General features: G+C 45.8%; 1 protein-coding gene across 1 annotated transcript in view; it reads left to right on the top strand.

The window, feature by feature from the left end:
• The window catches only part of PLEKHA4 (pleckstrin homology domain containing, family A (phosphoinositide binding specific) member 4), a 29,185-nt gene that overhangs the window by 6,443 nt on the left and 7,888 nt on the right, over positions 1–14,854 (top strand). Inside the window, exons 7-15 of the mRNA XM_006868174.1 lie at positions 293–572; positions 2,402–2,476; positions 3,491–3,538; positions 3,675–3,755; positions 4,121–4,270; positions 4,916–5,014; positions 5,642–5,782; positions 11,627–11,726; positions 11,808–11,884. Coding sequence (XP_006868236.1) covers positions 293–572; positions 2,402–2,476; positions 3,491–3,538; positions 3,675–3,755; positions 4,121–4,270; positions 4,916–5,014; positions 5,642–5,782; positions 11,627–11,726; positions 11,808–11,884 — 1,051 coding nt within the window. The remainder of the gene's footprint in view (positions 1–292; positions 573–2,401; positions 2,477–3,490; positions 3,539–3,674; positions 3,756–4,120; positions 4,271–4,915; positions 5,015–5,641; positions 5,783–11,626; positions 11,727–11,807; positions 11,885–14,854) is intronic.

The following is a 14,854-nucleotide window of genomic DNA, read 5'->3' as shown; positions in this document are numbered from 1 at the left end:
AGAAGGGCAGGACTTGTTGACAAGTCAGAGCAGTTAGAACAGATTAGGAAGCCTTGCCTAGCATTTCCATGTGTTACTCTGTGGGTTGCAGGGTTCTTGTGGGGCAGAGCCTGTGGGGAGAGGTGTATGGAGGAGGTGCTACAAAAGAGAACTATTTGTGGTCTGAGGAATACAAGAGTGGTACTGCAATGGGCCAATGAGGCACACTGAAGAAAATTTTGAGGCTGATTTGGTGGGTACTGGGGCGGGTTGACTCATTCATTCAGTTTTGCGATGCCGTCCTTACCCACAGCCTGTTCACATCCCTCTCACGGCCTCCTTCTCCTCTGAGCCTGCCTCGGCCCCGTTCTGCTCCTGCACGCCGACCCACTCCTTCCTCAGGAGACACAGCATCCCCTGCTCGTCCCCACACCCCACTGAATCGCATTGATGTCCGACCTTCCCTGGAATGGGGCTCTCAGCGCCGGACTCTCTCCCGGCCTTCCACGCCTCACCGAGGGCCCTCTTTAGAGGCTGGGGCAGGAAAGCCCCCCAGAAGTCCCCAGCACTGGAATCAGGAGCCCAGAACACAGGTCAACAGAGAGGTAAGGGAGAAGGGGACTACTTCTCCCATTTGTCTGTGAGGCTGCCTTTCAAAGCTGAGTGCCTGACTATTGTCCATCAGCATTATGGGGATTGTAGTCCAAAATGATCATAGGCTTGAGATGTGTGTGGGAGAATGGACTCTATCCCCCATCAGTCATCAGGATTGTTTTTCCAGGCAAAGTCGCTGGCTATTGCTCCTTAAAGTGTCATGGGGATTGTAGTCCAGAAAATATTCATCTCTGAGACAGATGGGAGAGGGAAAATGGATTGCATCTGCCTTGTGTTTTCAGTTTTATCTTTCCAACTTTGCTACCTGCTGTTTTCCTCTGAGTATCCAAGGGTTACCCTCCAGAAAACTCACAGCTAGCAGTACATTATGGGAGTACACTGTGATTCCCATCAGTATCGGGGCTGTGGTTGTTTGTTGTAACTGTGGGAAACGATTAAACCCAGAAGAAAGGTCTGGCAATCGACTTCCAAAGAATCAGCCTTTGAAAGCCTGTTTTTCATAGAGCACAGTTTTACTCAGAGATGCAAGTCACAATAGACTTGATGTTGTTAACTGATATAAATTAGTATACAATAATACATTTGTCATTTCAACAATTTTTACATGTACAAGTCAGTGACATTAATTATGTGTTAATATTTTGCAACCATCACCTTACCACTATGTTTCAAAAAGTTTTTTCATCACTCTTAACAGAAGCCTATGGAATTCTTTTTATTTTTTAAAGAATCTTGTTTTTCTTGTTGTTGAGAATATACACAGCAGAAAACACAACAACATTTTTCAACTCAGTGACATTAATTGCATTCTTCAAGTTTTGCAGCCTCCTTTTTCAAGTTGTCTCTTCCTCATTAGCATGAACTCACTGCCCCCTAAAGTTCCTGTGTAACTTTGGCAGTTGCTGTTGTTTTGCTTCTTTCTAGCTCTTAAAAGAGCATACTGCTCAAGGCAGACATTTCTTTACTAGTAAAGGAGCTCTGGTAGCGTAGTGGTTACGAATCGGGCTGCGAACCTTAGGGTCAGCGGTTCGAAACTACCAGCCGCTCCGCGGGAGAAAGATGAGGCTTTCTACTCCTGTAAAGATTTACACCCTCGGAAACCCTGTACAGGGTCGCTATGGGTCGGACCCGACTCGATGGCACTTAACAACAACAACAACAAAGCTAAGCTGTTGTGTGGTTTAAAGAAGACTTCATGAGATATTTTTGACTTAAGGTTTTAAATGATCTCAGGGCAATAGTTTTTTTTTTGCGGGGAGGGGGGTTGGGGTCATTCAGCCTCCATGACTCCAGAAACTAGATTCCATGAGAATTTGAAATTCTGTTTTACATTTCCCCCTTTTGATCAGGAGTCTTTTGTGGAATTGTTGATCAAGATGTTCAATAATGGCAGCCAGGCACCATTTATGGGGCTGTTTAGCTAGGCTAGTCCATTATACTGGCTAATAGCTGGAGAGAGGTGGTAATTGAGGAAGTTGTGGGGGGCCTAGTTCTGACCCAAAAACGTCTCCTAAGGCACATCAATTCTTGGCACACATCCATTCTATTATTTGTTTTTAAGCCAGTTACTGTTGCGTCAACACCAACTCATGGTGACCCATGTGTGTCAGAGTAGAACTGGTTTTCATTGGCTGTTCTTTTGGATGCAGATTGACAAGCCTTTCTTCTTAAGAGCTTTTGGGTGGACTCAAACCTCCAACCTTTCAGTTAGCAGTTGAGCATATTAATAGTTTGTACCACCCAGGGACTCCAATAATTATGAAGAAATGCCACATTTAAAATTTCTCTATTTTAATATTTTTCCTAGGCCCCTTCTGGCTCTGCCACATATCTTCAACTCCCCCCAAGACCCCCAGGAACCCGAGCCTCCATGGTTTTATTGGTAGGTATCCTGGAGCACCCCAAGTCCACCAGAGCCCTTCCTGGCTTCTTTAGCTACAGGCAGTGCCATCTCCTGGTCATGAGGATAGTTCCTGGACAAACTGGGTATTTCAACCTTCTTGGGCAGTTTCTAAGAATCCCTCAGTTTGCAGTTAACCTACTTACTGCTAAGGGAAGTTTGGTCATTCAAGTTCATCCATAAGCATCTTGGTAGAAAGACCTGGTGGTTTACTTCTGAAAAATCAGCTACTGAAAACCCTATGGAGGGCAGTTCTACTCTTGACACCCATGGGGTTCACATGAGTCAGAATGGACTTGATTTGTTAGTTGGTTGGGTAGGGGCTCAAGAATGTTCAGGTTGACTTTTTTGACAAAAAGCTCTATCAAGACCTAAATCCCATTTATTCCTGTTTCTGCCCTTTAGAAATTCCTGTGTTAAAGCATAGTGGTTACGAGTCGGGCTGCTAACCTCAAGGTCAGCAGTTCGAAGCGACCAGCTGTTCTGTGGGAGAAAGATGAGACTTTCTGCTCCTGTAAAGATTTACAGCTTCAGAAACCCCATGCAGGGTTGCTGTGAGTCGTAACCGACTTCTTGGCACACCACCACCACCATCACCACCACCACCAAGACGGGTGATAGGACGTGTATTAATTTCACATGCATTAATTTTGAAGTAACACAAACTGAGTGACTTGAATCAGCATGACATTTACTGCCTCACACTTTGGGGCCTAGGAGTCTTCCTTAAGTCAAGGTGTTGGCAGAGCTGGCTCTCCCTGGAGGCTTCTAGAGCCTTCCTTGTCTTGTCCTAGCTTCTGATGGTTCCTGGCAATCCTTGGCATTTCTTGGCTTGTAGATGCATCATTTCCTAGTTATTGACAACTGAGATTTACAAAGACTTGGGAAGAAACTGGTAAAGAGAACTGGGCTGTCTAACTGTAGGACCAGGGTTTAGCTGAGGTTTTATAAGGAGCTGTCAGTTTCACATGGCCCCACTTTTCTTCCTCTTCTCAGCCCGCCCCACCCCTGGACTCAACCTTCCACCAAAGCTTGGAGACAGACGTAAGTTCTCTGCATTCCAACCCCTGCTTAGGTCCCAAAGTTGGGGAGAGAATGTTCTGGGTGGAGGTGGAGTGGTGGTGGTTGTGGGGAGAAGCCAGATCTCGTTCATAAACAGCTTTTACTCTCTGTTCCCCAGACTCTGCTGACCAAGTTATGTGGGCAGGACCGACTCCTGAAGAGGTTGCAGGAGGAGATAGACCAGAGGCAGGAAGAAAAGGTAAAGATGGAAGTCCTATCTTTTCCTTGTGAAGCCACTCCCATTTCATCTCAAGGGGCGGGACTTCATGATAAGTCCCACCTCTTTGCTTTAACCCTCCGATTTCAATTCTCAGCCCTCACCTCTGGTGTTCAGTATCACTCAACACCAGCAATACATCACAACCAAATTGGCTTTGTTACAAGAATGTTAGTTTAACAATTGGAAATCAATCCATCAGTCTGCTGTGGCTACTTGATTCTACCTCCCTTCTCCCCTCTCTCTGCTTCCCTCTCCCCCACGTTGAGAATATGTGAAGACCAGTGTTCTCTTCCGGGAGCCTGGGCATGGCTTCAGCAATCTAAGCACCTTCTCTATTGGTTCAGGAGCAGCTAGAAGCTGCTCTGGAGCTGACCCGGCAGCAGTTGAGCAAAACAACTCGGGAGACTGGAGCTCCCGGAAGGGCCTGGGGACGCCAGCGCCTCCTGCAGGACCGTCTGGTCAGCGTGAGGGCCACTCTTTGTCACCTGGCTCAGGTAAGCATCCCGCCACATCTGGAAGGCCCCATGATTCTGTAGGTTCTTACTGAGGGAACCTGCCCCAAGGGGTCTCAGGAAGGTAGTTCTTGATTCCTTCTTCCCCAGATTTTAAACTTGCGATCTTGACCATCAAGGGACAGGCTGCCAAGAAAGAGCAGAAATGAGTGTAGCTAAGAGCTTTCTAGTCTCCACTCAGAGTAGTTGTACTACCTTAGTAAAGTTACTGAACACCCTGGGCCGTAGATACTTGCTGGGTAAACTGGGGGATCATGGTGGCAAAGTGGGTAAGAGCTTGGTTGCTAACCCAAAGGTCAATGGTTCAAAGCTACCCAGCACTCTATAGGAAAAAGAGGTGGCAGTTGGCTTCCATAAAGACATTCTATATAGGGTCGCTGTGAGTCAATGGGGTTTGGTTATTTGCCTACACTGAAAACTCATTACAATCGTAGGCTCAATTTTGACTTCTGGGGGTTCCCAGGAGTCAGGGCAAAGAGTTCCATGGGAATTGTAGTTCAATCCCCTCCTCCCAGGGCTCCCAGAACCCAATCTCCTCTCAGTTCAGCAGTTGGGAGAACGCAGGGCATGGAAAGCTCTGGCAGGTGGGGATACTAACCCTGTGTCTTCTCCTTTTTGGGGTTTGAGGAGCGGGAGCAAGTTTGGGACTCATACAGTGGCCTGGAGCAAGAGCTGGGCACCTTGCGAGAGACCCTTGAGTACCTGCTGCACCTTGGCACCCCCCAGGTAAGTCCCTATACCTGGACTCCAAGTCCTACCCTTCACTCCAGCCCAGACTCAAACCACTTCAGCTGTGGTGCTGTAGGATCAGCACTGGACAGTGTACCACAACATCAGCGGTTCACACCCACCAGCTGCTCTTAAAAAACCCTATGTGCGGTTACTATAAGTAGGAACCAACTCCAAGGCACTTAATAACAACAGAACAGAAGCCCCTCTCATTTTATCCCAAAGCCCTCCTCACTGTCCTTTTAGTCTAAGCCCCTGCCCCCTAGTAGTGATGACCCCACCCTTCCTTTAAACCCCAGCTTTCAGATTCCAAACCACGCCCCTGTTGTTGTTGTTAAGTACCTTGGAGTCCGTTCTGACTCATAGTGATCCTGCACAGGGTTTCCCAGGCTGCAAATCTTTACGGGAGCAGAACACCTCACCTTTCTCCTGCGGAACAGCTGGTAGTTTTGAACTGCTGACCTTGCGATTTGTAATCAAGGCAACTAGAAGAATGGAATGGAGATAGAGCCCAGCTGACTTCAGACCTTATCTGTGATTTATGGCTGCACCCCACCCCTCTTTTCATTTTCCACCTTTGAGGCATAAATTCCTTTCCTCTCTCCTGGTTCTCTTCCCCCTCAGGACAGAGCATCTGCTCAACAGCAGCTATGGATGGTAGAAGATACACTGGCAGGTCTGGGGGGCACCCAGAAACCACCCCCCAATACTGAATCTGGCTCCCCATCATCTGTGCTGCAAGGTGAAGAGTGTTCCGAGAGAGAGGTGAGATTTTAAGAATGGATGTGGGCAGGGGCTGACCTCCTCTAATTTCAAGAGGGGGTGAGAAAATCGCTGTCAGCATCACCCCACGGCTGCTTAATGTACATTGGAGACCAGAGCTGCCTCTACCTCCAACCTTTTTACCCATCAGACATCAGCTGTTCTTCCCACAACACTCTCTGCTTCTGTGCTTGGATCAGCAATTCTTGGCAATGGTCACACCCACACGGACCATATTCAGGAGTGTGGAGTTTTTTAGGGAACTTGTTGCTGTTGGTAAATGCTGTCTAGTAGGTTCTGACTCATGTTGTTGTTGTGATGTGCCATGGAGTCGGTTCCGACTCATAGCGAGTCTGTATAGGGTTTCCGAGGCTGTAAATCTTTACGGGAGCAGAAAGCCTCATCTTTCTCCTGCGGAACAGCTGTTAGTTTCGAACTGCTGACCATGAGGTTTGCAGCCCGATTCGTAACCACTACACTACCCAGAGCTCCTTAGGTTCTGACTCATAGCAACCCTGCATAGGGTTTCCATGGAGCAGCGGGTGAGTTTGAACTGCCAACCTTGTTGTTTGCAGTCCATTGCTGATCCTACAGCGCCACACCAGGAGTCCAGATTGTAACAGGTTACAATTGAGGCTCGGAATTGCTTTGGTTTCCAGTTCTTTGGTCGGGACGGTGGTCCCTTGTCACTCATGCCTGCAGGCAAGCCACTCTCTGAATAGCAGTCTCCTGGGCCTTCAGGTCCTGGTTGGGCAATTTCCACAAAGCTCTTTAGTTCCACCAACAAGTGCCTGGAAGCCCCATTCAGCCAGCAAGCCTCCCGCCCCAAAGCTCTCTTGCTCTGTGGCCTGGGAAGCCCACTGCACCGTCTCTTGGTGGTCTCCTGTTCTGCTGCCTTTACTGCTACAGTTTCCCTGACACTGCTTCTCACCTTGTCTTGCCATCCCTGGTGCCACAGCTCTGTCTCCTGGGTCTAGGAGGTTCCCAGTGCAGGGATCCCTGGTCTACCGGACACTCTCCACTCCCATTGGTCCTCTTAGGGGTTGTCAGATGCCCCTTGGAGTCCTGGTTTGGCATTGTGTGCTAATGCCTCACACTGTAAAGTCCTTTGAACTGCAAGGTCGGTGGTTCAAGCTCACCAGCTGCTCCTTGGAAACTCTATATAGGGTCGCTATGGGTCAGAATCAACTCGATGGCATTTAACAACAAAAATCCCCAGCCCCTTGAGTTACAAGTCTCTTATTTGCATTGTCCCACTCAAATCATTTGGTAGGAGTTACAAATAACCATCAGGGCCTTATGAAGTAATTCACTGTTTCCACCCTTACGCATCTCTCTTCACACACTAGTTCCTAGTCCCATCTGCTTCTAGCCCTTTTCATCACCCACCCACCTCTTCCTCTCCTTTGATCAGGAAGTTCCTAGCCACTTTGTTTTCTCATTTACATGATTAAGTTCATAGTGTGTGCCATAGTCTGCTCATAGGAGCTCCTGAGAGCCAATTGTGTGCCTCTCCTCCCATCTTCATTCAGTGATGTCATATTGGTGGCTTGCCACTGATCATAGTGGGAGTATTTGTTGTTGTTGTGATGTGCTGTGGAGTAGGTTCCGACTCATAGCGACCCTGTACAGGGTTTCCAAGGCTGTAAATCTTTACGGGAGTAGAAAGCCTCATCTTTCTCCCGCGGAACAGCTGGTAGTTTCGAACTGCTGACCTCGCGGTTCGCAGTCTGATTCATAACCACTACGCTGCCAGAGTTCCTGGTGGGAGTATTTACACCTTGGAAATTGGCAAATGCTAAAAAGCCAGGGCTCTTTCCTCTAGAGGGCCATTGGTTAAACACTTACCAACACATTACCTTGCACGGTTCTGTAAGATGATGATGTTTTTAGGTGCCATTGAGTTGGTATCAACTCATAGTGACCCTGTGTACAACAGAACGAAATACTGCCCAGTCCTGGGTCAACCTCACGATCCTTACTTTGCCTGAGTTGATAGCTGCTGCCTCTGTGCCAATCCATCTCATTGGGGGTCTTCCTCTTTTTATTGACCCTTCACTTTACCAAACATGATATTCTTCTCCACGGACTGGTATGGGTTGTACCTCAATGTAAAGGAAACAAAAATCTTCACCACTGGACCAGTAAACAACATCAGTATAAAGGGAGAAAAGATTGAAGTTGACAAAGATTTCAGTTTGCTCAAATCAACCATTGACACTCACGGAAGCAGCAGTGAAGAAATCAAAATGACCACGTATTGCATTAGGCAAATCTGCTGCACAAGACCTTTTTTAAATGTTCAAGAGCAAAGATATCAGTTTGAGGACTAAGGTGCACCTGACCCAAGCCATGGTATTTTTAATAATGTCATAAGCATGCGAAAGTTGCACAGTGAATAAGGAAGACTGTAGAAGAATTGATGCATTTGAGTTATGGTGTTGGAGGAGAATATTGAAAATGCTATGGGCTGCCAAAAGAACCAATAGATCTGTGTTGGAAGAAGTGCAGCCAGAGTGCTCCTTGGAAACCAGGATGGCCAGACTTCATCTCACAGAATCCAGTCATATTATCATCTGTAAGACACAGAGAAACAGAAATGGTGAACCCCTTAATATAAAGGATTATAAAAAACAAGGTTTTTTTTAAGGACCTGGATATTGAGCATTAGAACTATGTTGATGTTGTTGTTAAGTGCCGTTGAGTCAGTTCCGACCCATAGCAACCCTGTGTAGGGTTTCCAAGGAGTGGCTGGTGAGCTTGAACCACTGACCTTGTGGTTCAAACAACTTTGCAGTCCAGCACATTAGCCCACAGCGCCACACCAGGACTCCATCTCTAGGACTGTATATTGTTGTTGTTGTTAAGTGCCGTTGAGTCGGTTCCGACCCATAGCGACCCTGTATAGGGTTTCCGAGGAGCAGCTGGTGAGCTTGAACCGCCGACCTTGCAGTTCAAACGGCTTTGCAGTCTGGCGCACTAACCCACAGTGCCACTCCAGGACTCTCTAGGACTATATATCGATTGTATGAATGTTTTAGTAAAATACCCTCTGGAGTCAAACTAGCTTTGATATTAGGAGAAGAAACATACAAAGATTACCTCATAAATTAGTGAATAAGAATTTGAATGCTTGATCTCAAGAATTAAAAAAAAATTGTTTAATGTAACTTAATTAATTTAGTTATTTGAGCAACAGTGAGCTCAAACATAACAATTGTGAAGATGCAGTAGAACCAGCTGTTGTTTCATACTGTTGTATTAGGTTTGTTATGAGTTAGAACTGACTCAGGGCAAAGCATGCGCCATTCAAGTTTCTACATGTCTGTACCATTCAGTGGATGCATTACATTCTTCGGGCTGTACCCCCGTTTCTGAGCTGTTCTTCCCTATTTGCAAAAATTCACTGTCCACCAAGTGTTTCTTATCTAAGCTTTTGATTGGCTGTTGTCAATTTGGTCCCATAAAGACAGTTCTGAAAAGAGCAATCATAAAAGGACAGTTGAGACCACTGTTGTAAAGTTAAGACAAGATTTTCTTGCCAGGTGAAACATTCTATGATGGTTACCTTGGGAAGAGGGGGGGAACTATTCTCGGGCTAGAGGGTAGACACATGTTAACATGAGTGATGGGGAAGGTAATATACAGCAAGAAGGATGCTGGCAGAGGGAAGATGAAGGTGGTGGGAGACACAGGGAGGAGTTAAAGGAGATAAAGGTAACTGTTGTTGGTACATCCGGGGATTGCAATCATTGTAATGAAACAACGTATATGATTTGATGAATGTAAAACTGATGATCTGCTCTGTAAACCTTCACTCAATTCACAGTCAAAAGTGTTTTGTTCTCTTTTTTAAAGAGTGTAATGATTAAGGCAGACCTTTTTTATACTTAAGACCAGAAAAGTTGTGGGATGATATCAAGAATATCACACAGGAAAAAAGCAAAGGTTGTTAAAAAGATAAGAAAGAAGAAAAAGACCAAAATGGATGTCACAAGAGACTCTGAAACTTGCTCTCCAGCGTAGGGATGCTAACGCAAAGGGAAGAAATGAGGAGGTAAAAGAGCTGGTAGGAACATGTCAAGGGGCTGCTCGAGAAGATAAAGCCAAATGTTTGAGTTTATTTGTGCAAATATCTGGAGTTAGAAAACCAAAAGGGAAGAACACGCTCAGCATTTCTCAAGCTGAGGGTACTAAAGAAAAATATTGAAGCCTCAACTTGGAATATTGAAGGATTCTGTAGGCAAACTATTGAATGGTGCAGAAAGCATTAAAAGAAAATGAAAGGAATATAGTCACTGTACCAAAAAAAAAAAAAAGGTTGATGTTCAGCCATTTCAAGAGGTAGCATATGATCAAGAGCCAATGATACTGAAGGAAGAAATCCAAGGTGCACTGAAGGCATTGGCAAAGTACAAGGCTCTGGAAATTGATAGAATACAAATTGAAATCTTTCAATAAACTGATGCAGCACTGGAGGCACTCATCTCTGCCAAGAAATTTGGAAGACAACTACCTGGCCAACTGATTGGAAGGGATCCATATTTGTGCCCATTCCAAAGAGAGGTGACCCAACGGAATATGGAAATCATAGGATAATATCATTAATATTGCATGCAAGTAAAATTTTATTAAAAATAATTTAAAAATGGCTGCAACAGAACATTGACAGGGAACTGCTAGAGGTTCAAGACAGATTCAGACAAAGACATGGAATGAGGGATATCATTGCTGACGTCAGATGGATCTTGGCTGAAAGCAGAGAATACCAGAGAGAAGTTTACCTGTGCTTTATTGACTATGTAAAGGCTTTCGATTATATGGTTTGTGATAAGCTATGGACAACATTACGAAGAATGATTATTCAGGAACACTTAGTTGTGCTCATGAGGAACCTGTACATAGACCAAGAGGCAGTTGTTCGAACAGAACAAGAGAACATGGAACAGTTTAAAATTAGGAAAGGTATGTGCTAGGGTTGTATTCTTTCACCATACTTAATAAAATTAGGAAAGGTGTGTGCCAAGGAGTGTATAGTCTTTAACCGTATTTATTCAATATGTATGTTGAGCAAATAATCGAGAAGCTGGGTTATATGAAGAAAATCATGGCATTAGGATTGGGGGAAGACTCTTTTAACAACCTGCGAAATGCAAATGATTCAACCTTGCTTGCTGAAAGCAAAGACTTAAAATACTTACTGATGAAGATCAAAGAGCACAGTCTTTGGTGTGGGTTTCATCACCAACACTCATGGAAACAACAGTCAAGAAATCAAAGGAAGTGTTGCATTAGGCAGATCTTTGGCACAAGACCTCTTTAAAGTGCTGATGAGCAAAGAAGTCAGTTTGAGGACTAAGGTGCCCTTGATCCAAGCCATGATATTTTCAGTAACCTCCTGTGTACGTGAAAGCTGACAGTGAATAAGGAAGCCCAGGCATTCCCTTTTTTGGCTCTCCTGATTTGGTTGTTTATTTGTGTTCTTTCTATGCTATCTGGTTCTGGAGTCTATAGAGATTATAAACCTGGGTCCTGGTCCCCAGGAGACCTGGGTTCTGATCCCAGCTCTGCTATCTGTATACCATCAGCCATTGCCCTCATTCTCTGAGCCTCATTCTCTCCCTCATCTATATGCTTTTCATATATGGTCACCATCCTCATAGCAAAAGACGAAGCATAGCTCAGAGAGGTAAAGTAACTTGCTCAAGGTCACACAGCCAATAAATGACAGTGTTGGGATTTGAAACCAGGACACTTGACTTCTGGATTACAATCCTAACTCTACCCCTGCTAAGAGCTTGAAAAATGACAGTGATAATTGTCATTCCCTTTTCCCGACATTTCCAGAGTTTGTCAGAGTCCCTGGAGCTAAGCTCTTCCAGGTCCCCTGAGTGTGACTGGGGACGGCCACCTGGGGTTGACAGAGAACTCACCAGCCCCTCCTCAGGTAAGCATCCTGGCTTTGGTATGTGTGTGTGTGGGTCTCTTGGCGTTTCCCTTCCTCACCAACTCCTATTCTCCCCTCTAGGTCTCGGGTCCCCAAGAGTCTCCCGGGCTTCTAGCCCTGAAGGTCACAGCATCTCTTCCCTGCAGCTGGGCACCAAGGTAAGAGCTTAGCTTTGCTGGAGGATATCCATGTGTCTCTGTTCTCTAGTGCTGTTGTACCAGAAATACCACTGGGGAATGGCTTTAACAACCAGAAATGGAGTCTGTCACACTGTAGAAGGCTAGAAGTCCAATTTCCGAGTGCTGCCTTTAGGGGAAGGCGTTTTCTGTCTTGGCTCTGGGGAAAGGTCTTGAATCTACCATTGAGGTGGCAAAAGGAGGCAGATCATAAACAATCAACTTAGTTTATGATACATTTTTTTTTCTTTTTCAATGTTTTATTGTGAATTATGTGATAGTTTACGTGGGAGAACATTAGTTTTACATTCATTCTACCATATATCATTTCATTACCTTGATTACAATCCCCTCCATGCATCATCAACCAACAGGGTATAACCTGCAAGCCTGTCTCCCGGTCTTCAGCACACGGCCCCTCTTCCACTCTGGGTCTAAAGTCCCCAGCTGCTTCATCTCTCCATGTCATTCATCTCTGCCTCCATCTCAGGCATCACTGCTTCTGTGGGTAGGGTCCTGCTCTCCACTCTTCTCCCTTCATGGTCCCAGGGACATCCGCTCTTAGACTGCAAAGTTAATCACTCCCTTCTTTGCTAAAAAACATCTACCTTTACATTTCCAACCCTCACAATCAGTCCTGATAACAATTATTCACTATTGTATCACAAGACACCTATCCGCATCTCCTTTCATCAGTCCCGCCTAGACAGATTGGATGCTACTTAGTGGAGAGTCTACCTTCCTTCATGCCCTCTTGATCAAGATTCCTTTTTGAAAGCTTGTAAGCCAGTCACTTCTTGCCTTTGTAACCCCCGCTCCCCCACCCCCATTTTGGTTAGTCAATGTCCAAGTTGCCCATCCCTGTCTACTCTGTATATGGAGGGGATGGGAATGATCCTTGCTGTAAAGATTTGTTCCCTCTCTTGAGCTACTGCATCCGTAGGTGTAGGTCAAGTTCATCAAATTGTATCACGTTATTCTGTTTTTCCTCTTCTTTCTTCTTCTAGTTGAGCTCTGATCATCCAGTCTTTGAAGTCAGGTCAAGTGGGTATTATCTGCAAGTGTGGGTGTTCTTATGCATATGCCCTCTCTTCTTATCAGCTGGATGCTTCACTCTCCACTCTAGTCCTCTGTGGCTATGTCACTGACTGGGCCCAAGAGTCCCCAGGTCTTGCCATGCTGCTGGGCAACCAGGTCTCCACCTAGGTTCACAGGAGTCTGTTGAACGTTATAGGGCTTAGCTTGCAGCTTCATTGCTGTTTTTCCCTCACCTCCCCTTATAGGTAACGAATGTTGTCGGTCGTCAATCAGAGCATATATTCCCATTGAGTCTTAGTCTGGGAAGGGGGTTTGCTCTGAGGGGACCCGACCACTTGCCTTGATGTCTCCTGGGTGAGCAACTTGCTTGTTCTTGTAGTAATCAGTCGGTCTGCCTATATTGTTTTGTATTTTTCCTGTCGGTCTTTCTTTCAAGACAGTATCTTCTGTTCTTCTAGCCACTCCAGGCTGGTCTGCATGCCCATTCAAGTGGAAATTTCCTACCACTGAAGATACTGGATGCTGTTCAGGATTCCACCTATGGTCTTATGTAATGCAGAGGCTCCACAGGAAGCCTCCTTCACTAGGCACGTTGTAGCCCCATTTTAGGTATTCCAAGTGTGGCGCTGTGGGTTAATGCGCCAGACTGCAAAGCTATTTGAACTGCAAGGTTGGTGGTTCAAGCTCACCAGCCGTTCCTCGGAAACCCTATCCAGGGTCACTATGGGTCAGAACCGACTCGACGGCACATAACAACAATCAGTTATAGGCAGAAACGATGCATTCTTTTGCAAGGTTTTAATTACTAAATAAATCAAAACGAAAACAGGTAAGGAAGTTTGGGATGTTTTAAATGGTGTGGTCTGGGGGGTCATGGTGGCACAGTGGGCTGCTAACTGCAAGGTTGACAGTTCAATCCCACTAGCTAGCTGTTTTGGGGGAGAAAGATGAGGCAGTGTGCTTCCACAAAAATTTATGGTCTCTTAAATATATATTTATGTATATGTATGTATGTATTTATAGTCTCAGAAACCAGAAGCAGTTCTCTTCTGTCCTGCAGCGTCCTTGTGAGTCGGTGGGCTTGGTCTGGGGAGGCCTCAAAGAAAGATATAATTGAGGAGATACTGGAAGGAGGTGAGAGAGCAAACCTTGGGGCTACCTGAGAGAAGAGGGTTCCAGGCAGAGGGGATAGCCCTTGTAAAGATTGGGAGGCAGGACTATGCCTGGCTAGAACTGAATGAGCAACCGATGGGGATAAGGTCTTGGCAGATGAGAGCAAAAGGGCGGTTTAAAGGGGCCGTGTGGACCACGAGAGATCTTTATTTTGACTTTGAAGGAGGTGTGAGCTTCTGAGCTGAGTTGTAGAAATTGCTACAGGAGAGCTCCTTAATGTGTTTTTTAAAAAGTGGGACGAGGCGACCTCTGGCGGCTATGTAGGAAACTGATTCTGGAGGGCAAAGGCTGAGGAATAAAGTCGTGTGTAAGTGGCTGCCATGTTATTTTTTATTGTTAAGTGCTGTCAAGTCGTTTCTGACATATAGCGAACCTGTATAGGGTTTCCGAGGAACGGCTGTTGAGTTTGAAGCACCGACCTCGTGGTTCAAACTGACATTACAGTCCAGCACATTTGCCCGCAGTGCCACACCAGTACTCCAAGTGGCTGACATGTTGTTGTTGTTTTGTTAGGTGCCATCGAGTCGGTAGCGACCCATAGCGACCATATGTACAGCAGAACAAAACACTGCCTGATCCTGGACCAACCTCACCACTGTTACCACGGTTGAGTCTATCAATGCTGCCACTTGGCCAATCCATCTCATTGGGGGGTCTTCCTCTTTTTCTCTGACCCTCCACCTTACCAAACATGATATCCTTCTCCAGCAACTGGTCCCTCCTGACAATATGTCTGAAGTA

Source organism: Chrysochloris asiatica, unplaced genomic scaffold (assembly GCF_000296735.1).
Source record: "Chrysochloris asiatica unplaced genomic scaffold, ChrAsi1.0 scaffold00116, whole genome shotgun sequence".
Lineage (NCBI taxonomy): Eukaryota > Metazoa > Chordata > Mammalia > Afrosoricida > Chrysochloridae > Chrysochloris > Chrysochloris asiatica.
The sequence above is the reverse complement of the archived record's forward strand: the minus strand, read 5'-3'. Positions and strand labels throughout refer to the sequence as shown.